Genomic DNA, 24866 nt, shown 5'->3' with positions numbered 1-24866 from the left:
AGGATGGCTCACTTCTAAGAGATTCACCCACGAGTGGCCACACAAGTTTAATTTCTCCTGCGACGGCAGGTAGTGACACAGTCACACCTGTCAGAAGGACTGTACCAAAGACCCGAGTGAACCTGCCAGACCGCCACAGAAATGACAAGAGAGAGTGTTGAAGGAAGAGACGCCCTGCTGTGTATATCAATGAGTAGTCTTATTAGCCCTGTGCTGCAGCTCAATCAAAGGTCAGGCAACGGCAGCGGAGGCGCACTTTGGTTAAGGAGGAGAGGCGGAATCCCTTGGCCTTTTCCTTCCTGGCGTTCTCGTTGAGGTAATTGCCAATGGCGAGGAGGTACTCCAGCACGGAAACAAATGACCTGCAGTTGTTCAGCTGTGTGCACATTCTGATCTTCTGGTTAATCAGCTGGAAGACAAACACAGGGGCACAGAGCAAAGTCATTTCGTTCTGTAATCCAACCACATACAGGCTCTCGCATTCATTTCTCCACACAACGACTGTGAAATCGAAGCGGAATGAGGCTGAAGCTTGTTTTGGGGCTCTCTGTGCTGACAAGTGTAGACAAAAATAACTCAAGGCCCCAGTATTTTACATTATAAACATAAACAGCCATCTCACAACACCTCATTTGACCTCATAAAATGAATAATCAGGGCCTGGCTGTTTGGCGAGATTATTATTTGGTATGCAATTGTGTCAAGTACAAATATCCCTCTAGAATATCACACAGTTTCCCTGTTCAGATCTGAACAGACCCTGTTGAATATGGATAGAAATCATACTGAAAAGGACTGAAAGTGGGATTTTAGGTTTTGCCAATGGTGTGTTGGAGGAAAAACAATTTGATGCTATGGGAATCGTAGTCCTTGACAAAGAGGTAGCTTTTCCAAACAGGGTTCGTGCCAGCCAGCAGCAACACTCCCACCATATGCTCCTGTTTAAAGAATAACTTCCCAAAACCTACGAGTGGGACAGGCTCAGTTACACAGAAGAGAAAGCAGATTTCCTGCTATTATTTCGAGCCCATCTTTTCATATCACCACCAAATGTGCCATCATTACAGAATAAATTGTGAGCATAATGTTGGGTGTTGTTCATTCCTTTAAAGACATGAAAAATACATTTTCCAAGTTCTCTATGTTCATGTGTCAATTGTTCCTGTTATCTCTTGCTATATAATAAAAATGTTGGATAATTTTTGAGTGTTTTATATTAAAATTGTCCCTTTTCCTTTAAAATATCAAAATATTTTCGGACAACTCATCTTGAATTACATGAATTTATCCAATCAAATGTGATCTGGAGCAACTAGCTAGCCCCTCCCATCATGTAAGACTTGAATGGGTCAGAGCCATGCATGGTCTTAGAGAGCGGAGCTATATCATACATCATTTACAATGTGGGTCATGGAGGTGCGGGTGGAGGCTAAGCCAATTCGGGGGTTGGGAGACGGTCCTGGATGATTTCCATTGAGAAGCTCGGGGCAGCAGCTACGTGCTGCTCTTTACTGGAGGTGAGGAAGTTCCCCAGAACTATATTTGCCAAACTAAGCAGTTAGTTAGCTAGTTAGTTCAATCCAAAAATACTGAATACGTCAGTCACACGTCAATTTGTGTGGCTTGTCCAGGTAAGTTTTCTCTGTGCCTCATTACCGCCCCCTGATGGCTGAGGCTGGAACACACCCACTGGTACTTGACGGTTGGTGCGAACTGCAGTTAGTGGGTGTTTTTATTCCACCACCGGTCACAAGGTGCAACACTGAGCTCATTCAACACTCAAACATCCACGCAAGGACATAAAGATGAGATTTATCAGGGGTGTTTTTAAACAGTGGTTTTCAGTTTTATAAGAGACTAAAGGATGAGGATTGATTGGTCGGTTTTACAAATGCATGTCTTCCAGTAGAGAGCAGCACACAGCCGCTGCCCTAAGGTTTCCTACGGGACCTTCAGGGGCCATTTCCCATGCAGTAGATGAGAAACTCCCAAATGGGACTAGATGGAGGTCAGCAGGTCTACAGTACCGCTTCTCTCCACAGCTCCATGTGGATTTGCATCAACCACCCAGTCCAATCTGAAGGATTTGATTTAAAATCCCTCTTGTGACTACAGCCCGGCTACATTTTTTAGTTTCACTCAGAAATATGCCACGTTACAGAAGCTGAGGGTGCTCTAACTTCCGTTTCTTTGCGACAATAATTGGAAAAAGCAGGCGCGATTAACGAAATTGCTGAAAACCCTACACTTGGTTTTACCACTCAGTGCATCAAAGCTTCCGGGGAAGCCTCCCTGTCCAGAGCTCTTCCTCCCGTCTGCTGCATCACTGCCTTTGGTTCTGAGTCTTTGCCTCTCTTATTTATATTGGGAAATGGCTTCACACTGAACACATCAAACAGTTTAAAAGAGCTGGGTTCAAATGCAGAGTAAAACCTGTCATTGTCAGCGGCAATGAAACTTAGCACCAACAAGCACACTGTAAGTGCGAAACATCCCTTAGGTGATGACTTCTCAATTTTCTCCCCTCAAGCCCCGTCTGTCAGGTGGTGGGCAAATCCTCCTTAATGTTCGGGCTTTAAGAAGTCTGTCATGTCAGAGAATCGAAGGATTTAGAGCGTTCTGCAACAGAGAGGACCCTAACCTCTCCATGTTTGAACACATTGTATTGTGAGACAGAGACACACAAGGCTGTGGGCAGCAGATTAGAAAGCAGCTCGCTTTTCATCACAGAGCACCTGCACGCAAATACCAAAGTTTGATCCAAAAATGACCTTTTTTTAAAAATAAAATCTAAGCTACAACACAGCAGAAAGAGAAGCACGAGAAAGAAAAAAGCCGAGAGTAAATTGAAAGTTAATGAAATCGCTAATCTTCCTTGTTGAGTCATCTCGCCGGCACACGATATGTTTGTCTCTGCGTTTTAGACAAAGAGAAATTGCTGTCACAGTCAATGGATTACAGTGCCATCATTCTTATCCATTGTTTCTCTTCGTTCTCAGACAGTCAGCAGACAAGAGATTAGGACTGAAGCACTGATGCTGAAAGGAACAGAAGCTTGAGGGAATCGCATAAAAAACAAAAGAAAAAACGACAGAGGAGCCGGAGGTATTCTTGTCTGACTGCAATATCTTCACATCCTGCAGTCCCTAATGCCAATAAACTGCAATTCTCGACAGGCGCGTTAACGAACGAAGCCTAAAACATTTGGCTGTGTGTGTAAGGGTTAAGCAAATTCTAAAATCAGCTCATAAATTATCCATATTTAAATTGTGACTGTGTATTTTCCTCCTTAATTCATCCATATCAATTAAAGAGCGTTGGTCTTTGAAGAGAGTCCAGAGGTTTGTTGAATGGAGTTAGATTCATTCTTTTTTCCACAGCTGCAGCTGTCAAAGTGGGCTTTCATTGGGTTTCTGATGAAGATAAAAAACTTTGCGTGTTTTCCACCACCAACAGAAAAATGGGACTTGATTTGATTAAGATCCATCTTTTTGTCTCCGTCAAATGAAGAGAGGTGTCTTAAAGTGCCTCTCTTAACCATCCTGCAAATAGAACAGAAACAACTTCACCCACCACTTCAAACGTAAAGCTCAAACTGGAGGGAAAAAAGCTTTCATGTATTAATGTCGGTTTGTCCCCAGATGGTCTTTTCATTTATGTCTAAAGCCAGCGATGTATCTGAACATTAGCATTTGCATTATGGAATAAATCTGCATGTTTCACCACGCGCTGTGGAGGCTGCGGTTTTGCCCTGCTTCAGCCTGTAGGACTTTGAAACCTGTGACTCGGCCTTTGATTTGACTCCGTGGGCGATGGAGTAAGCTCACCGGCTGCAGGTCGTCGATGCTGATCGGGAGCTCTCTCAGAGTCAGCAGCAGGTCGAGTTGTGTGCTCAGTTGGGGGATGTTGCACATCTGCAGCAGGGAAACAGAGTGTGAGTGTAAGAAGTGAGCGTGAGCAGAGGAGAGTGCAATCATCACATCATCACACAGGCCATTTCAATGTGATTATTCAGAATTATTTAAAAAGCAGCGCTGCAGGAAGATGCTGCAATGAGATCCAGCGTGCAGCGTGTTCTCACAGGCTCTTTGGCGAGATCACCTCAGGCGAAAGCAGAGCACCGCGGGCCGGCCGACAGGCTGATTTAATAGAGAAACTGAAGGCTTGACACCTTGAAACGATTGGCTGAGCTGCCTAGTCGACCTTTGAGTCAGTGCTAACCTCTAATAAATCACTCCACATTGTCAGACTGTCCTGTTCGTGCTCAGGTACCATCTCCCAAAAGCCAAAGGGCACCTGGCCTGACGGATGGTTAAGGAGAGATATTAGGATCAGTGTTAGGAATCAAGGCCGTGTAATCATTTAGCTATTTATGAAATAAATGTCTCAGGATTTGTCAGCTGCCGCGCTCTGGAGCTCCACTCTTCTCATCTTGTCACATTTGCTGACACATTTTACATTTCTAATGGGAGGTTAACAGATCACACTAATTCCATTGCCAAGGTAACACTGTTATAATCTTATCCGTCTTGGGCTAAAATTGTGCTCACACATTAGTCACTGGGGGGGTATTTTTGCCGAGTTTTCCGAGATGCATAACCTGAAACTCTCATGTTCATCAAATTTGAGATATAAAGAGGGAATACTCTCGTACAATTCCTGCTTTGGTCCAGCGCAGGATTAAAGTTCTCAGTGAAAGCATGACAGGCCTGATTTACGAACACACAAAGACCTCATATGCAGTGTAGTGCATCAGAATGATAGCCTGCAAAGCATGATTAAGATTTGTTTCATCTGAAGGAAAAGGTCACTGCTTCAACACTAATATATCGGCCGTTCTCTTTAATGGCAGAAAATCTGTTCCCAGATGCTTCGCTTGTGTCGTCCACAGACATCCTGAGAGGAAAGTGATAATTTTTCAACTGTTGAAAGGAAATCAAGACTCAAGAGTCTACAGCTACGCTAGCATAGCAGCTCTGTGAGGCTGCTCTTAAGCACAGCGCTGATTTGAGCTAAATGCTAACTTGCTCGCAATGACAGTTCTAACATGCCGATGTTAAGCAGGTTTAATGTTTGCCATGTTCATCATCTCAGTTTTGTGTGTTTGCATGCTAACGTTTGCTAATTATCAATAAAAACAAAGCACAGCAGCATTTATTTAGTCCTAAAAATTGGATGATGGCACCAGATGAAGAGTTGAATCCATCCAACCTGGTTGTTAAGACATTTCACTACAAAATAAAAATGTCAACCTCACGGGGGCGCTACACAAAAAGTGACGCAGATCACTAACAGCACGATTCATCATCTTTGGAGCTTGGACATCGGTAGAAATTTTCATAGCAATCTATCTTAAGTGGTTGACCAACCATCAGACTGGCTATCAGGCCATCCCTTGAGCCACACTGCTAGCATGACTCAGAGGCACTACAGCAACCATTGGCAGACCACACATGTCGGTAATATGAGGGAATAAACAGTGTGGTACAGAGAGCAGCTGAGGTCGACCAGCAGCCTGTGGAGGACATGATTGACTCCAAGTAATAAGGACGCTAGAAACTGTGATGATTCATAAAGAATGTGTCAGCCCTTTCATTTTCTTTAATAATTTAATGGGTTTTAGGGGGGAAATGTGTGGAATGACTGAAAATTGCAGCACATTAGATTTGGAAAAAACCCTCAGAAGAGTGAGCAATCACCTCTAATCGTAGGAGTTTCATATGATGCCATTTCAATCTCTATTAAGTGTAGTATTTGAATACCTGCTTTAGCTGGCAGCAATAAAGAGGACTGATTATGTTGTGAATTTAGTAGCATTCAGGTTGTTTGCAGTTTAATCATTTCTTTGACATGAATCCCTTACATCTGGTGTCAAAGACTCCTGAAAGGCATCGTAGGCTGATCCCGGCGTTACCCCTCCTGCAGCATTTAGCCAACCATGCATAGGTCAGATGACTGCCAGGCATGCTGGAAGGTGATAACCAGCTGAATGCTAAGAGCGTGTCATGACACCCACAGTGTCTGAATGAGGAGGAAGGCGAATGAAGGCCCTTCTAAAGACCGTACATGAGCAAGAGCTGCATTAGATCCTGCATGGGAGTGCAATCCTAAATCTGGTCATAGTTATTGTAGCTAATATGGAGAACTAAAAACTGTACCTCCATCATGTATTGGTCCACAATATGCAGTTCTGTCACAGGTCCTTTGTGGGATTTGTACATTTCCACATCATCCATGGTGGGGACATACCTTGAACATAAAAACAAACATAATAATGTATAATAATATGACTGTTAGAAGTCTTACTAACTTTTTCAATAGTCTGAAAATGCATTTTCTAAATCACCTTCTTACTGGGATCCTACATGAAATTTGTGAAATCTAAATTTGTAAATAAAACTACAAGCAGGTAGCAGCTAGATCTGTCAATAAAGGTGAGCACATCATACCAGTAAGGAAATGTCAGTAGCCAATGAGCCTTTTCTCATTTTTCTTACTTTCCTTACAGTAAAGAAGTTAATTCGCACGGTAGGGATGCACGATAACTGTTTTTTAAAACCGATACCGATAACCGATAACTTTCAGCTCCTAAAGGCCGATACCGATAACGGATAACACACACATATACCTAACATCATGACATCAATACCACGAACAGAACCAAAAACAGTTTTGACTCTTTAGATGAAGAGATGTTTATTTTTCCAATGAAAAACTATTGGTAAGCCTCTCAAACATGTTCTTAAAGCTATCAAACAAACCTATTTGATATCTCACATCAATTTAAATAAGGTGCATTATTGACTGATATAAAAAATAAAGGCCCCTTGAAATGATGCAAATACAAGCATCAGGATTACAAACTGAAAAAGTGCATTCCAGATGTTTACAAAAAATACATTTACATGGAAAATTAATGCACTGGCACAAGTTAGATTGAAACATTTCTATTTAAACAAACTGAAAAAGTGCATTCCTCAATGACAACAAAATAATACACAGTGCATATCGTACTGACACAAGTTAGAAGACGCACTCTTAAATACTCAATTCTGATTGGTCAATCGCGAAAATTCAGCGGTGTTCCTAACAGTCAGACTTAAGGGGCAATCCCTTAATGTACCAAGCTCAATAACAAATCGCCAGCTGATTTGAGAGGCAAAATATGGAGCATTTTCCGTACATTATTTTTAATTTGTTTGGAGAGGACCAAACACTTGGCTGGAGAATGATGTCCCCAGCAAAAAAGACGAGAAAAGTAAAGAACAATGCTGGACCGACAGGAGGAGCGATATTAAGACACAAAAGACTTGAGGACGCAGAGATTGACCAGATTGAAGCCGACAGACACGAAAAAAACACCAAGAGAAACACAGCATGGACGATCGGTCTGCGAAAAGACTGCTGAGTGGAGACAAAACTGGAGACAGATTTTTTTAATGTCTGACGCTGAAAGCAGAAATCAGCTGATGACTTTTATCCATCAATCAAACTCCAGCTCCGTCTCTCTCAGGTCTGGGATATCCCATCACTTCTCCACATTTGACATGATTTTGCTGAATATCTGTAAAGAAATAAGTTTTCCTGCCTGCCGTCCTGCGCACAGTGAGAGGCGGTTGCTACGCAACGTACGTGTTTACATCAAACTGTGACATCACACACTGTGACATCACACACTGTGACATCACACACTGTGACATCACACACTGACATCACACACTGACATCACAGTGACATCAGAGATAACACAGTGACATCACACAGTGACATCACACTGACATCACCATGTCAGTGACATCACGCTGTGAAATGACGCGCTGTGACATGACACGCTGACGTCACACTGTGACGTCACATCACACGCTGACGTCACAATGTGACGTCACATCACACGGTGACGTCACAAACTGACATCACATGGTGACATCACACACTGACATCACACTGTGACAGCTGGCCAAAACAACAACAAACGGCTGCGCGTCCACGAGTAAACGGCAACTGGTGGTGTTCTTGTGTTGCTCAGAGTGGGACTTGCGGCCAGGAGATACGCGTTTGTTGTTGTTTGGCCAGCTGTTCCTCTCTCTGCCTCCGCGTCCTCCTTTCAGCGAGCTCCTCGTCCGTGTACTCTGGCTCAAAACGGTAAGGACGTCCATCGTAAACAAAGTCATCGTCCACCACCTCAAAGTCCGAAAAATATTCATCCATTTTGTGAAAAATAACAGTCGCAAACTACAGCTAAACTAGCCGACCGCCGCAGAGTTACGTGTTTACTTTCAGAGCCGCTGCGCAGTGAGAGCGGTGACAGGCAAGAATAGACTCATTAAATCAATAAAATATGTTTTAATCACTATTTTGTGTCACACTATTGAATGCTTTAGTAGTAAGCCGTGTTCTAAGCGGGATAACGTATAGTGAGCAGTTTCCTATGGAGAAGCGTCGCGTCAGGCTTCTGTGTCATCCTGAAGGAAGATACATGATCCCTTACTTAGACTTATCTATGTAAACAAACTGAAGAAGGGCAGTCCATAGTAAGTCAAGCACCATCACGTCCATGATTAAATCTTCAATAACCTGAGCCCGTGGGTCATCTTTGGCAAATTTCTTGGACTTTTCGAAAGCCTCGCCGACGCGTAAGTCCCGGTGGCTTCTTTGCGGCTGGCTTGCTAACGTGAGCGTCTTTAGCAGGCCGGCCGTCCTCATACGCTTTCCAAACTCTGTCAAAGCGGTGGTTATGTTTCAGGTGACTGACCAGGTTTGAAGAAGCTCGTGCCATTTCTCGCTCCTCGTGGAACTCGCTTGGAACATTTGTTACGAATAATTAGCGAACTGTCTCCTTCGGAAACTTTGAAGAAGTCTGAACTCTGTTTTCATAAGCACGCTGTGCCGCATGCTGCATTCAAAGTGTAACGTACATTCCCCCGTTCCCTCGTTTGCCAGTCGTTCTTTCGGCCTATTTAAGTTCATGTTTCTTTTTTTGTGTGTGTAACATGTGAAAAATTGAATGTTAATTCAAGTCAGCAACTAGCAAAATTATGACCGAGTTAACGAGTTGTTTTCTGGCATGAGGGGGTAATCTTGATTTTTCCCAGTGAGAAAGAGTTTTTCAGATTATGCCAACGTCACCTGAACGCAGCATTCACTGCAGGCCATTCGGGTCTCATAGTGGGAGCGAGGCACCATATGTTATCGGGGCTGTTCGTCATGATATCGGACTTATCGGAATGACGTCATAATTTCCTGTTATCGGCCCGATAACTATCGGCCCAATAATTATCGTGCATCCCTATCGCACGGTACTTAATCATTAAAACAGTGTCAGAGGTCTTGAAAGATTAACTTAACACCACCTGACTTGTCTTTGCTGACCTCCAGTGGTTTAACTTGTCACCTTGCTGCAGTGATGTACAGGTGCTCTCCAGGACCCTGTGACATCACTGGTGGGTGTGGTTACAAGTTCAACAGAGCACATTTCTGTCAGTCACCTGTTTTAGAGGTGCAACACACTAGATAGGGCACCAAAACACAGCTTTCCAACCATGATGATTACTTACTCTTTAAGCCTGCAGTGACATATTTTGGCCACTTGGGGGCAGCAAAGACAAGCTGTGATCACAACACTGACATATTACCACCTTTAATGTTGATATAGCTAGTCTGTTAGCAAATAGTTGCTTTTTATGCATCCAGCAGTCACAGCACCAGCATCCATTTCAAGTTGTGTTTGTGTCCACCTGATAACTGGAAGTCCAATATTCACACTCTTTGCTGTGTTTTTGGCCTCTACCAACTCCTGAGGGAAATATCTGCCTCTTTCGCTGCTAAATGTTCCACTATGTTCACCAGCTAATCGCTAACTGTGTCTGTCTGCTGTTTGATAAACTCATTGTGCACTGCCTGCTGCCACTGAAAACGACGCTGACGAGAGCGATGAGTGAACCAGCACAAAAACATTGTGTGCCATCAAACCGCAGCAGTGAGTTTTAAAAATACCGTCAACTTGTAGAGCTCACAGGGGGACATGCAGAGTTCATCACCACAAATGAGCCCTTTCACATTACTCACAGTCATTTGATCCATTGCATTTCTAAAAATTTTAATTATAGCTGCTTTAAGGGTCAGCATCAGAAACAAGGACACACTCGTCACATTATAAATACGGAAGAATTAATATATTGAAACTGCGGGGTTCTGTTCCTTTTTCTCAAGTCGACATCACATCGCATTAAAAAAATCTGCTATGTTTTCACAGAGTAAATGAAATCCTCCACACAGTACTCTCATCACGCTCGCCTTCCAGGAGGTCAGCATCCAAGGCCACTGAGTGAGCTGCAGGTAAGAATCAGGAAGCATTTTACATTTTTATATTCCTGACGGCACGTCGGTAGTTTCCATCTCCACAAATAAGCTGAAATAAACTTTTGCTTCTGTTCCTCGTCCAAAAATAAGCATAAATGAGTCGATGAGAAAAACATCAGTCCTCATATATCCAACAGAAAAAACACCCGCACATATTTACAGTCATTTTAAAAAATGTATGTGTGTGGATGTTTCCTATGTTGACCTTTGCCTCTTCATGCCATCACATGTTGCTTAACTCTCTCCCTCAAACTGATGCTATTACACGGGTCTCCCGTGGACTGCAGAAAGGCGAGTGATTAAAAGCCAAATGGCCTGATGGTCCTCGTCAGCGTCTATAAAATACAGACGCTGATGGGAACAGCCATTTTCTCCCTTGCACTGAATTTGACCCCCGCTCGTCTTAAATTGGACTTCCTCCTTCTGTCATTCCACGCGTTCTGACCTCAAACCGACGGCATTCACTTTTTCATGAGCCAGGCTACGTGCCACTGGAGTAGCACCGGGCATTAATATTGCAGCACCTGTTGGGAATGGTTCTTTCAAGATTGTATTCCTCGGGCCTACATCGCGACGCATTAAAATATATATTATGTTTTCATAGAATAAATAAAATCCTCCACACAGTGCTCTCATCACTCTTGCCTTCCAGGAGGTCAGCATCCAAGGCCACTGAGTAAATTGCAGGTAGGAATCAGGAAGCATTTTACCCGCTTTCAGTCTTATATTCCTGCGGGCACGTCAATAGTTTCCATCTCCACAAATAACCAGAGATAAAACTTTAATAGTAAGCTGCTCTGGTAAAAGGTTCTGGCATCTGCTCTTTAGTGTTAGAACGCAGTGAAGGACTGCGTTGCGAACTGTGTGTCCTCGTCACATGTAGCGGACGCGGTTCCCCCCGTTCCTCGCTGTCTGACGGTACCATACGCTCACATCTCCCACTGATGGCTTGCTAAGCTGCTAGTTTCCAAAGGGTTTGTCTCTGCCAACGAAAACACACATCAGCCGCCCATGGACTCGAAAAGTCATTCACCTCTGAGCTTCAGTTGCGACACTATAAGGAATGAATGCAAATCAGAGGTTTCTGGCACAAATTCATACCTCCTCAGAGAGGCGATGTGCTCATCAGACAGGCCTCCATCTTCCTCATTAACGATGAACAGTTTGTCCTTCAGCTCTCCCGGTTGCACTGGAAAACTTTTGAGGAAAATGTCTGGAGGAACAATAGATTAGAAAAAGTCAACACACTCAATAGTACATGAAAGCTTTCCTCTTGACAGATAGTCTTCTTATCCTGCGATGAAATGACTCAAAAAGCATTCTGAAGACAAAGGGTCCTTTGCTTAATTACTTTCCTCCAAATGCCTAAGGGAAATGCACAAATTTACATTCTATCAAGTCAAAGCTGATGTGATTTCTTTTTGGTTTTACAGAAAATGCCTCTGCATAATTCAGGAGCTGTGAGAAGCATTCATTAAGAGCCTGCTCCAGGAACTTTAGACATGCATGTAAAATACATAGTGAATTTCACAAAACGCAGTTGAGATGCTCGAGCTCGGGCATTGATTTAGAGGCGTCACATCCAGCTCTCGAGCTTGTCAGCCAACTTGTGGGCAAAACTTTTCCTGAAGTGGAGTTTTATATTCTGCACTGCAAGTTATGGCACGGCGAGCACTTCATTCCCCTTAATTGCGAGCTGGAAAAAGCGGTGTTGGACATGTTAAAGAAATACTTTTTTGAGATAATTTGTTTTGATGAGCGACAGATGAGAAGATCAATACCAGTGCATATTTAAAATGAGGCTACAGCCACGTTAGCTTAGCACAGTATAATGGCTGGAAATGGAAAAACAGCTGCCTCTGTACAACGGCAATTAAAAACATGTTATCATGAAATAATCACGACATTTAATCTATAGATTTAAAGTACACGGAAAAGAATTTTCCACTAATGCTTTTCATCTGGTTTCAGCAGGTTGTTCTCTCTGCATAGCAACAACAAATACGTGAGAAGCTTTATTTTGTTAGACTTTCAAAATAAAGCTTGCTGAGAAAGATTTCATGCTGCAGGTTTAGGCACCAAAGCTACTTGGTTAAATTTAGGACAGATGACGGTCGAACGCCTTCCTTAAAACAATCACAGATGGTTTCACACGGGAATCAAAACCTGGTCTCCAGTGTGAAAGTCCTGAACTTCTCTCTTCACACCACATTTCGTCATCGTGCTGTGGGAGACTGAGGTATGTGATCAGATCAATCAAATATCAAATATATGTTAGATTAAGCATAATCGGGGTAAACTGATTTGTTTAAATGTAGACCACTTTTAGTTGTAGTATGTGAGGCCACATAGGGTCAGAGCAGGGAAAGGGACACCAGAGGTGGTAAAATTTATAGAGGGGCTATTAGGACGTAAACTTCTCAAAGAGATAGATATAGCTTGTCGCAAAGGAAAACATTCCTCAGTGGCACATATGCCCAGAACATGATCTGGCTGTTGAGTTAGGAAAGGTATGGGTGGAGTACAAAGCGCCATGCTATATATTGTGTTGTCTTTATGTTAAGGGCAGAGTCTTCTGATCTGACCCTGAAGCTCTCTCGGATGGCCGGCATCTGATCTGATACTGCCTGTTAATAAAGGTCTCTTCAACTCAAGCTTGTATCAGCGGAGTTCTTCCTACATCATCATCATACCACTGCTTGGCAGGACCTGGCTGATAAACTTCAAGACAAACACGCATTTGTTTAATCTGTTCAAAAATCAAAATGTGTCGTTTTTACATGTTGGTTTTTGCACAAATTAAAACAAATGAGATATCATGTATTCATTCGTGAGCTTTCGAGGCGCTAGTAAGCAGGTGTTGCTACCTTTGGGCAGAGCCAGGCTAGCGGTATTCATGCTAAGCTAAACTAACCAGAAACTGACTCCAATTTCATACTGCACAGACAAACTACAAGTCAACTTGTTCTGTCACTGAATCCATATCATCAAACTAACTGAAAATCTACTCACAACAAAGCAAATAAAATAATCATGTTAAATGAGAAGCATTGTCAAGGTACAAAGCTGATCAACGTGTCTCTAAATCCTTGACGTGAATGACAGTAATTCCCTCACCGGGACCGACGGAGGCTGTCGTGTCACGTTTTCAAAATGAGAAATCACGACATCAAACATCCAAATAATGCTGAGCCCCGCCAGCGTTCTCCAGAGTGAGGCCGAGGCCTCTGGCAGAAACAGCCGGGAGTGCAAATCAAGGCCTTTGTTGACTGGCACTCAGACAAACTGGGCATCGCTCCGTAAATTGGGGTATAGCGATGGAGAGCGTATCTCACCGGGCGCAGGAAGCCACAGGTGTACTTTTAATTAGGAGTCCAACATTTTCCACCATCACCACATCAGTCGGACACACATTCTAATCAGAAAAGCATCATGATCATACAAAACCACAGATCTGACCCTGCGCTCGAGAGAAGTTCTGTACTTCAGAATTCAACATTGACATTACACGCTGCTTTATACTTCCACTCCACAACATTTGAGTTTCAGTTTACATTTATTACACCACTATGTTTATTTTCAGATTAAGATTTTACATTAAAAAAACATGCTGATCTTATAAATTAATCTACACTAGCTCATGGCCCCTGATAAAAAGCTTGTTGGCACCTCTGGTCACGTCTCAGATGTCTATGAGTTCAGCTAAAAAGTCACCTCCCCTCTTAACTTCCCAATTAAAGGACCAGGATGTGGGATTGAGCTTGTTAAATTGACAGAAATGGAATATAATATTCCTAATTATGATCATTAGTGTATAATCACCTGAAAATAATAAGCGTTGTGTTTGTGTTACCTCAGAATGAACTCTTCATATCTAGAGAGAGAGAGTGTGACCTGCCCTACTCTGCCTCTGAGTAGTGGCAGGTCATGAAGACATTTAACTTGATCAGAACTTATTAAAACTGGAGCTGATTTAAACGCCCTGCAGAGAAGAGCCAGTTCTGGCTATTACATGATCCCACCACACACACATCCACACACAAACCTTGTAGCCTCGTCTTTCATCTGCTCTGTGGGTATTTCTCTCCAAAGAATGCAATCAGAGGAATCAATACGAGCTACAATCTTGCTGTCAGAGGTCTTTTGGATTAATGTAGAACACTTGGAATACTATAAATACGCACATGGATCATTACAGCGTTGTCCTACGGACTGTTGATGCAGCTTCTCGCCCTCAAGGATCATGTTGATTACCAGAGGAAACCACTCAGAACCGCAGAACAACAGTAATACAACCACCTGCTCAAGCTGTCTAACTCCATCTGCCTCAGTGTGTAGCTGCAAACAACATAATGTTTTTAAAGTCGCAGTTGATACAGAAAGAAGAACTGAATGCAGCTTTGGACCGGACGCTCGTTAACAGCTCAGCCGTCAATTATTGGTCATACTTTTACCACGTATTATCTGATCGAGGTGCAGTCCGGCTGTCTGCCGAGCTGCTGCTATCTTTGGGGAAACAATGCCAGATTTCTCATGCACGCTGGCTCCCACTGTACTGGGATCAGATGAATAAATAGTGTGGCAAAGGCCGAGATATGAGCTGAATAAACAGCGCAAATTTAGGCAGGTTTGTGGGGATAAACACGCAAACAAGAGCAGGGAGGGCGAGCGCAAGTGTGACTGTGTGGGGGATGCCAAAGAAGAGGGAGAGGGGGAGAAAGAGAGAGAGGTCCTTTATTTTTCTTTCTTTCATGGCTTTAATGAGAACTAAATCCTGAAGGAGTTCCTGTGTTTTTTCAGGATAAACAGGCAGAAATCACCTTTGCTCTGATTCTGTTTTAACTACAAACAAGCTGTTTATAGGTCATAGTTGTAGGTCAATAGCTTCAATGCACTGATGTAGTATAACTACTTCATTTACTCAAGTAATGCACTGAAGTCCAACATGTAAATACTTGTACTGTACTTTTAATTGTGCCGTTTTGCACACTGACACAACAGAAAGAGTCCCTTCTTCTTCAAATGTCTACATGTTTCTAAAGCTTGCAGCAGAGAGATGCTCGGCTGCAGGCTGCCCGCTGCCTGTCATCATTCAGCTCCTGACGCAAAGTTTCCAGGTCAGGCATGAGCGCAAACTCCGATCGCTGAGGTATTCTGCACCAGGACAGGATGTCGCCATCGCTCAGATCCCCTATCCATTTTTCATGAACATGTGAACTCTAATTATGTTGCCAGTCCACACACTCGCACTGATTCCACTTAGCAGCCCACCACCACATCTGTATCCTCTGCCAGTGTCTGTGCCTTTCGGAGGAACTGCGAGGGGGAAGCTTCTGAAATGTCCTCCCCCGGCTCAGGTCTCGAGATGCACAAACCACGTACGCTCAGTTAATCAAAAGTGAAAAGCCATTAGATGAGATATAGAATATGTTCCACTTCACAGTGGCTCTGCAGATTACATGGGCAGTTATGGCACTGCAGCACTGGTGACACACTGCCCCCTGCAGACAAATAGGAGGAACATCCATCTGTTTTACAGCCACTGTGGCATCATTATAGCTTCAGCCGCCGTTTAAAGAGCAAAGTGGCAGCATTTATAGGCCCTCCCTAAAAGAGTTCTCAGGTCAGCTCCCTCTTAATTGGCCATTTAAAGTCTAATTTATGAAAATTAAAGAGCCTGACATTAACGCTGCTTCTGCAGAGATCCTGAAGGCTCTTTCTATGCGGTGCCTCCCTCTGGTGGTTGTGGAAAAAGTGGATTTATTCACAGCACCACTTCCAATTCACAGAAGGAATAAGACTTAATCTAAAAGAACGCCTTTTCAATACAACATGGAAATTATACTTATTTTGCTGCGAACATCCAATCTCCGTCTTAAACTGCCGCAAATTATCTACTGCAGTGGACGATAGTCATGAGCAGCTCAACACTCAGAAACATATTCATTGTTGAGCTACTTACTGAAGTTGTGTGCAATCTTCTGGTTGAGCATAATATGATGGGTATTACTCGGCTCAGGCGCGGCAGACGTCCCCAGATCTTTAACAGCAAATTGCTCATATAGGCGTGATGTGTCGATTTCGATCCTCGCGGTGCTCGCCTGTATCCAGAATGATTTTGCAATCTGCCATGAAACAAATTAATTCAGTGCTGAGGCAACCCCATTTTATGAGGAAATCAATGTTAACGTTACAAAAGAGCAACACAGAAGCAAAAACTGACAGACTAAACAAAGAATAATTCCCCACAATGATGCAATGAGAAATAATGAAGTGAAACTGATCTTTCTGTGTTTGCCAAAGTAATAAAAAGGCTGCATTTAAATATGACTAATTCACACTGATAGGTACCTCTGTAAGCTTTAGGCTTAACTGTGAACAAATGGTGATTCAGTGTCTTGAATGGCTGACGCTTTAACTGACAAACGGTAGCGTTACCTTCTCTGAGCCGACTACGTCCCAGTGGAAAGCCTTGGTGCACGGTTTCCTTAAATTCCGCAGGTTGAAGAGTAAAGGTGGAGGCGCTGGGATGCTCGGGGGCGAGGGCTCTTTCACATCTGATGAGCCTGATTCTTGGGGAAGAGACTCTGGGACTGTGGAAGAGGATGTGAGGGCAGTGAGAGTGGGTGAGGGTTGAGGGGAGGCGGGTGAATTCAGGGCTTCGACACCGGGAGAGGTTGGCGATGGGACTGGAGGCAAAATATCAGGCCCCATAACCTGAACAGCGGCCTTCCTGGTGCTGCGAGGTTTAGGAGTGGGTTTTCTTTGATCAGCTGAGGGACAACTTTGACCTGTGTCACCTGCTGATAAATGATCTCCACCGCCTGAAGTGGGGTCTTCATAATCAACTGGAGGATAAATGAGGCTCACATTCCCGCCACCAAATTCACTACTTGACTCAAGGTCTGCGTCGGCATCCTCTGTGTCTTCGGCTATGCGGAGCTTTCGTAGACTCTGCGTTTCCACAAACGCGTGTTCGCCCCTGGACTTCCTCTTCCAGTCTGAACACAGTTTGTCGATGGCCTGGACCCAAGCATCTCGGTCCTGCTGGACAGATCCAGGGGCAGCTGTCTGGTCTGACACAGGCACCCGGAACCTGCAACAAATCCACGATTCACTCAACTCCCCTCGTCAGCAGAGATGAGTGTGGTAATTAACACTCCAGGCCTGTATCTGTTTGACATTATCACTCAAACGAGGCTGCGTCGTAACTGCAACGGTAAAAATAAATGAATTGACTGAAATTACACGCTATAACAAGGCTGTAAATGAACCCGTAAAGAAGCAGCTGGTGTGATAGACCGGATCCATTAACCGCTTTCCACGTCTTAATGACGCTCACTCACTGGTACTCATTTCTGTGGGTGATCAGAGTGAACGTGTCGGAGCCGTTGGGTTTCTGCACGCTGGTGTCGCCGTCGGACAGGTGAACCACGATGGAGGCGGGCACCGAGGACGTCACCGTGCCGTCGGCGGGGCCTCGTCGCCTGACGGGGACCAGTGTTAGCTGGCCTGGATGGAGCTGGACCTCGTATCTGGGACAAAACAGAGTCATGTGTAGGCCACGACAACAGGACCTGCGTCTGTACAGCGTTTTTACATTTACTAGAGGACTAACTAGGCAAAGGAGACAGGTTTCCTCAGTTAGTTACCTCAGACATAGTTTGGCATCCTTGTACTGCAATACATAGACATATTTGCATCTGATTTAGCTCTGATGTGGTGCAACAAGAGCACCGATGGCCATCAACTTAACACAGAGAGAAACAGGGAAGCAGCTAGTATTGCTCTGTTTTAAAGGAGAAATACCGGCCTCTTTGCACATTGCTCATTAATTAACATGTTATTGTCAAAGGTAATGTGTGATGAAACTGGGAAGAGGCTCCAGAGGCTCCAGCTGATGGAGCTGAGTGATAACAGGCTTACAGGTATAGGATAGCAGGTCAAAGCAGCAGATAGCAGGGAGCGAAAGAATCACAGGATCAGTACTAGCAGGTACAGCTACCGGTAGCGGCTGGGAGGCACAAGGCAACATAGACAATCGGCATGGGGGGGAGGTGGGCTGGTGTAAATACTGAGGGGTGAACCGAGGAACAGGTGAGCAAGAGGATGTGAGAATCAGATGACGGTTATGTCTTTGTTTAATCCTGCAAAATGTGTAAAAGCGTGAGTTTGGCTGGCTCGAATTTGCTCTGCGGGAAGCTACGTGCTGTTTCTGCCTGTTTCCAGTCTTTATGCTAAGCTAAGCTAACTGCCTGCCGGGTCTAAGCTTCATAATAGTGACATAATAGTGTGCGCAAGCATTTAGTTCTCCCTCCACTCAAAAACGTGTTTTCCTTGGAGGTTTGAGATTCACTGTGCAGAATGATGTCCAGTTCGTGCAGAGTTTGACGCTAGAAGACAGTTTTCACATTCTTCTTCAGAAGGGGGGAAAGTTTCTCTGAGGTCAGCTCAGATCTGTTTGGAAGACGGGTGCGTACAAGCATGATTCTGTCGATGTGGACGAAGCTGGAAGCCTCCAGTTCACATCCACTGAAAACTGAGTCTTCCAGCTGTTTCTAGTTTTTCCCCTTTTAAATGATTTGCTGCTGATGTTCAGAGATTTGGGATTTTTCAACACAGGGGAAGGAGTCGACGTAACACACAAGTTATTACTCAAAGCGGAGTATCTTTATGTCTGCAGGGCAGCTTTAATTGTGTCACTTCTCTAGCGTGAGCACAGTAACGAACTCGATCTATTCCTGATTTAAAAAAACAAAACACACATTTGTAACTGAGGATGTGGGTCTGGACATGCAGCCACAAATCATTTCTCATCACTAACTGTGCTGCACATTTGTTGTGTCGTCACGGTAATAAGGACGCATCCGTACTTCACCCATTTGAATGATGCCAGGCCGCCTCGGTGCAGCAACAGGACGCCTTCCCGGAGGCTCTGTGATGCTTGAGGCTGCTCACGTGCTTCTGCGCTGCCCTCCTCAGCATCGCTGTATATGTTCCCATAAATGATCTGATTCACGAGCTGAATCATCTGTTCAAACAGAGAGGGCATCAGTGACAAGTGGCCTCAAAGGAAAGCAACGATTACATCTTTCCTTCTCTCAGCACAAATGATTTGACTGGAGATGACAGGTCCAGTACAGTTGTATTGACTATAAATACAAAGGTTTATTTTTATAGTTCACATTCACCTTGTGCTTGTCCTCCAGCGAAGTGGCCTCCAGTTCATAATCATGATGTCCTCTGAAGGAAATGGAGAACCTGGAGGCCGCTCCATCATCACAACTCTTCACCATGGAGAAAGCTAGCTGGCGCTTGATGATGCCTTTCTCGATGCTGCACAGCATTTTGGTCTTGAAATCGATCTGAGTCGTCACAATGAGAGGTTTTAAATTAATCAATTAGCACAACACTGTGACAATGATCATATCGGGACGTCTGGTCCAGACGGAAATACCTCAGCAACTATTGGATGGATTGCCATGAACTTATTTACAGACAATCATGGTTCCCAGAGGAAGAATCCCTCTGATTTTGTCGACACTCTTCACTTTACTGCTAGAAATTTGGGACGGACGTTCATGTCCCCCTCAGGACGAATTATAATCACTTTGGCGACCAATTAGTTTTGTATACACTGTAGCAATTAACACTACTTGGCATAATGACATGATGGCACTCCAGTCAGCCTCCGATGTGCTTTTTGTTTAGTGCTAATTAGCAAATGTTTGCATGCTAACACCGTCAACTAAGATGGCGGGCCTCGCAAACAATATACCCGCTTTTCATCATGCCAGCATTGTGGGCGCGCTCCCGTGCTGACCGCCAAAGCGCCGCTTCACAGAGCCGCAGGCGTGACTGCGGACCATTGTTTTTTTTAAACTCACCTGAAGAACCCGTTTCTGCCACCTGTAGTGGCTGTGCTTGTGAACGCTGAAGTTGTACTGCGAGGGCTGCTGTGCCTGCAACCACAGCCGAGCAACAAATATGTCAGACATTAATGCCTAATGGGGAAACACCTTTTAGTCATTACCAGGACGTCTTCTCCTTTGTTTGTTTCCTACTAAGGCGTAGAACACAAACCACAAAATTTCACAGTGAAAACACCTCTCAGCCTCAAACTGGCCGGAGTTTTCTTTGAAAAACGATCCAGCAGGCTGAGCGGCTTATTGACACAGCAGTGTCTGATGAGCAGACGATAAACATACATGTCAGATTTCAGAATCTCACTCAAGAAGCACGATAGGATGGAAATGATGTCTTTAAAGGGATTACATGCCACATGTCTGTGTGTTGTGTGGAGATGGGGTCAGGTTAGCATTGAGACCAGAGGCTGGGGGAGCAGCTAGCCCTGGTCACGCTAAACTTAAAACCTACACGTCTGAAGCTCTTTAAATATCACTTTCCACTTTGTTTATCAGTGCAAAAGGAAAATCTCGGAGCAGTAACTTCTCTGAGGGCACTTTTACAGTTTGCGCCCTGTTTTGCGGATGATGACCCGGCCCCGAACGTAGACAACTGCAGCGTACCTCTTCAGCCAGGCTCCCCTCTTTGAGCAGCTGCTTCCTGTCCTTCCTGGCCTGGTTCAGAGCATCCTCGATGGACAACTCTCCGCTCTTCACCCTGTTCATGATGCTCAGCTGCATCTCATTGCTCAGCTGAAAGCACAGCGGCCCAGAAAATAAACAGAAACTGTGTTAATAGACGGGAGTCGTTTGGTTAAATGTTTCTATTGTGAACCGAATGCACTGTACCTGAACAATTATGGTTCATGTTCCCCAAAATATACATGTTAAAGTGACAAAATCACGCCCTTTAAAGTGGCAAACTGACAAGTAGCTCATATATTATTAGTACAAAACTATTTGAAACCCTCATGTTCTCCCATTTTGTCGTCATGTACAATACTTGTTTTGTTCTTTCAGATATGCCTGATTGCTGATAAGGGAGACAAGATGAGTCAGTCTCAGCTCAGTGGAATTATAAAGAGGAACCATCGCGCTGCAAAGGACAATCAGCACCTGCATCTGTTGAACACATGCAGTAAATCAGTCATTATCTGTCAGATTTCTGAGTAAACAAGTGTTCCCGTCAGGGAAACTACAAGCAGCAGGGAAGTCGGGTCGATTTGAGGAAGTAAAAGCTCTCGAGAGTCTCCCACATACTGAACCAAAACTTTGAGTTTGCTGCACAGGCCTGACGTTAATGAAAGTGAGAGGGCTGTTTTCCCAGGAAAACAAGCTGCTGTTTTGGTGTAGTGACACCTGCAGAAGCGTTGACGTTAAACTTTCACACACACAGTAACTTAGAATTTCACCTGACTGCGTGATGCTTCCCTACTTCTCACTGAATGTAAAGTGAAATCATTACCTGCGGGAAGTCCTCAGCTTGACTCTCCTTCTTCTTCGATCCTAAACTTGGCATGATGGTTTTTTTAGACTGCACACAAAAATCCATGCAGCCACGGACCTATTCCTCTTTTATGGCAAAGACACGAAAGGGGATTTCTTTTTTAAATATATATCATGCAAGACTCCAGCAGAGATCTGCCTCTCTGGCTGGGAAAAATGCAGTGATTTGGGTCATGTTTGTGCCACCACCCTCTCTCAGCTCAGGTTACACCTCTTCCAGGTAAGGCAGGCAGGTCAGCCACACCCACAGCAACGCAGAGGCTTTCTCTGCATTTCCAGTCAGTTTACATGTCTCCACTTGCAGGACAATGTGCTTTACCTGCTGCACACCTTGTTTTATCCAGGAGAGAGCACTGAGAAACCAGAGGCTTTCCCCCAGTACAAATAAAAATACACTACAATACAGTTTATATCTGCCATGGCACAAGTTTACTGTACGATTTAAAAGGAACATCCAGGTAAACTCACCTGGAAACTTGAAAAGCACCACCTCATATTCTTATAACAGGTTTTCCCTCAATAACTTTCTAACTATAATAATTTTAAATTAGTTTTCACAGCAAACTGCCTCAGTAACAGATATAAAGGCTGTGATGGTAAAATTATTACCCACAAACGTGAAAATGCTGATTCTACAGAGAAAAACAGTATCCGAGGATAAAATGTGTGCTTTAAGTGGATTTAGAAAATAAACTTTATTTCTACTATTTACAGTCTGTACAGGATTTAAATGTGTCTGATTTGCTAAGTCTGTTCATACTAATAATCTTTTAATTATATTAAAATCAGTATTATACATTTACAGAGTGAGGCAGGTTTCACTGAGGCAACAAAAAATATTTTATAGTTTGTGCATGTTACATGTTTCTAGCACATTTTAATTATTTTGTTTTCAGTTCATTTTCTTATTAGTTTCTGGTTTTATTTTGTATGTGTCAGTTAAAAAAACAACATATGTTGCTTTTGACCATTTTTTCTTGTATTATAAGTCTTTTTTTGATGTTTTTATTAGAAATGTGGCTAAATCTGACGCATTTCATGTGTGCCGGGTGTTATAATTCCTCAGCATAATAATGACATCAATATAAACAACATGAGCCCATTATATGAATTAGATTGTACTGATGGTATTATGTCTGTGGTTAATTAGGGCACTGAAACCCTCCAGTTATAGATTAATAATGAAACATATCAACAATATTTGAATTTTAAGCATCTTTTCTGCTTGTTCTTGTGGTCTGTCCTTTCTGTTTGGTTGAGTTTGTATCTTATGTGCTATACTGTGATGATTTATTGGTGGATGAGTGCTGCACTACTGTGCATATTTATCAAAATATGTCATTTCAATCTATGTTTTTAGGGCTTTTCCACATCTGGCCAGGACAACAGATGAAAATGAGCCTTTTAGGGTAACTCTGGGTTATTATAGTTTTTCCTGTTTCCTGTTAATCAATGAACAGCGTCACTTGTCAGATAAACTAATAAAACAAACAAACTAGTAAGAAAAAGAAGGATTTGTTTTACAGCCCAAGACAGTGAAAATGAGGCAAAGAAGGAGAACAACTTTGTTCTGGTATAGAGTTTGGAACGTGTCTACAAACTGATTTATTAATTAGAATTAATTGTCAGTGACAGCAGACTGCTACGTGTGGCTTGGTGAGCACCACAGTTACTTGAGTTTGTATCAACTTATTTAAATGGTAAGAAAAAATAAAATATCCTCACATTCAGCGCAGACACACTGAGGGAGTCCAGCCATAAAAGGTGAATTATGAGCAACAGTATCATAGTTTAACGCTGTCATTAATGATGACTAATCCAACTGAAATTTCAGCCAAACTGGTGAAGTGAGAGAAATTAAATTTTAACCTAAAATCTAGTTCTCAAAAATGGTCAAATGAAGTTAAACAAGTTCATATTTAATACAGGGACGTTTTTCAAGAATACAGGACAAAATGAGTTGGGCACAAAAAAGCACACAAAATAGTGTCAGCTCAAAGGAAGAAAATAAAACACTAAATTTAGAGGTAAAAAAAAAAAAAATCCTACAAGTCCGGTCACATTTCCACAGTTTATAATTCAGCATCTCACAGCTACATCTGCAGGCCAATAAGAAGCAGATCATGTGTCTAACTGAGTCTAAATTTACATTTTTCAGGTTTCAGGAATGACAAGAGATCCGACAACCAGAAATAACACGAAGGTGAAATCAGTGATTCCACTGAAGCGATATTTTATTATAAGGTACCCTAACTTTTATAAGATTGCATTAAACATACAGTAAAATGAATGATAAGAATAACTTTATTTCTAATGTACCTTTCATGAACGCGAGGGAAAAGTACACAGTTCAGAAGTGTCATTATGTTAATATTCCACTAAAAATTCTCCTATAAGGAACTGGACTTCCCCGCCAAGAGAATACGAGAAATCGTGCTTTTTGGCTGCACCTGGCACCAGCGCCGTAACTGCAGGAATACACAGGCAACAAAAAAAAAAACTGCAGGTGTTGTGACTCCATTTCAGTGACACAGGACAGGTAACGCGCTCACCTGATCGCCTCTCAGACGCGTTCAACGCTGAGCGCACGTGCGCAGCGATCAGTGCGCGCGTAATGGCGGAGGAGACGACAGGGCTGCAGGTGGAAACTCCCCATCGTGAAAAGTTTTTGGGGAATCCCTCCATCTGGTGGGATTTCAGCCTCCACCGCAGAAAGGTGTGTCCAGGGCGATGCGGACAATCGCAGCTTTTCTCTCACGTTTCCCCAGAAGCCACGCAGCTCGAGAACAACACAACCAGTGATCAATTGTTACTGGTTCCTTTGCAGACTTTACAGAATCTGCACTGAGTTTATTTAAAAAGGGGGGCTTTGCTGTCGTTAAACAAATTAAAATAATTTAAATTAGCTCCACCTCAGCCTGCTGCAGCAGCTTATATTCACGCATCAGTAATAATAATCCATCTGCACCCTGACAGGCGCCTCCCCATAAGCACTACTTCTGATACTTTACGTTACTTTTACTGTCTGAGTACTTCTCCTCCCACTGGTAGCTCAACTTGAATTATCACACATCTACTAAAGAAACACCCAGGTTT

The 24866-nt window shown here is 43.3% G+C and overlaps 1 protein-coding gene across 1 annotated transcript in view; it reads right to left on the bottom strand.

The window, feature by feature from the left end:
* LOC121612489 (formin-like protein 13) overlaps positions 1–21974 on the bottom strand; it is a 34845-nt gene extending 12871 nt beyond the window's left edge. Inside the window, exons 1-12 of the mRNA XM_041945394.1 lie at positions 21730–21974; positions 20889–21017; positions 20247–20321; positions 19551–19724; positions 19233–19390; positions 17706–17894; positions 16798–17455; positions 16322–16484; positions 11461–11572; positions 6159–6249; positions 3828–3914; positions 257–409 (exon numbers count right to left, since the gene is read on the bottom strand). Of these exons, the coding sequence (XP_041801328.1) occupies positions 257–409; positions 3828–3914; positions 6159–6249; positions 11461–11572; positions 16322–16484; positions 16798–17455; positions 17706–17894; positions 19233–19390; positions 19551–19724; positions 20247–20321; positions 20889–21017; positions 21730–21816 (2076 nt within the window). The 5' untranslated portion in view covers positions 21817–21974. The remainder of the gene's footprint in view (positions 1–256; positions 410–3827; positions 3915–6158; positions 6250–11460; positions 11573–16321; positions 16485–16797; positions 17456–17705; positions 17895–19232; positions 19391–19550; positions 19725–20246; positions 20322–20888; positions 21018–21729) is intronic.
* Between the last annotated feature and the right edge of the window lie 2892 nt (positions 21975–24866).

This window comes from Chelmon rostratus, chromosome 10 (assembly GCF_017976325.1).
Source record: "Chelmon rostratus isolate fCheRos1 chromosome 10, fCheRos1.pri, whole genome shotgun sequence".
Taxonomy (NCBI): domain Eukaryota; kingdom Metazoa; phylum Chordata; class Actinopteri; order Chaetodontiformes; family Chaetodontidae; genus Chelmon; species Chelmon rostratus.
Note: the sequence above shows the minus strand (reverse complement) of the source record. Positions and strands in the feature narration are given on the sequence as shown.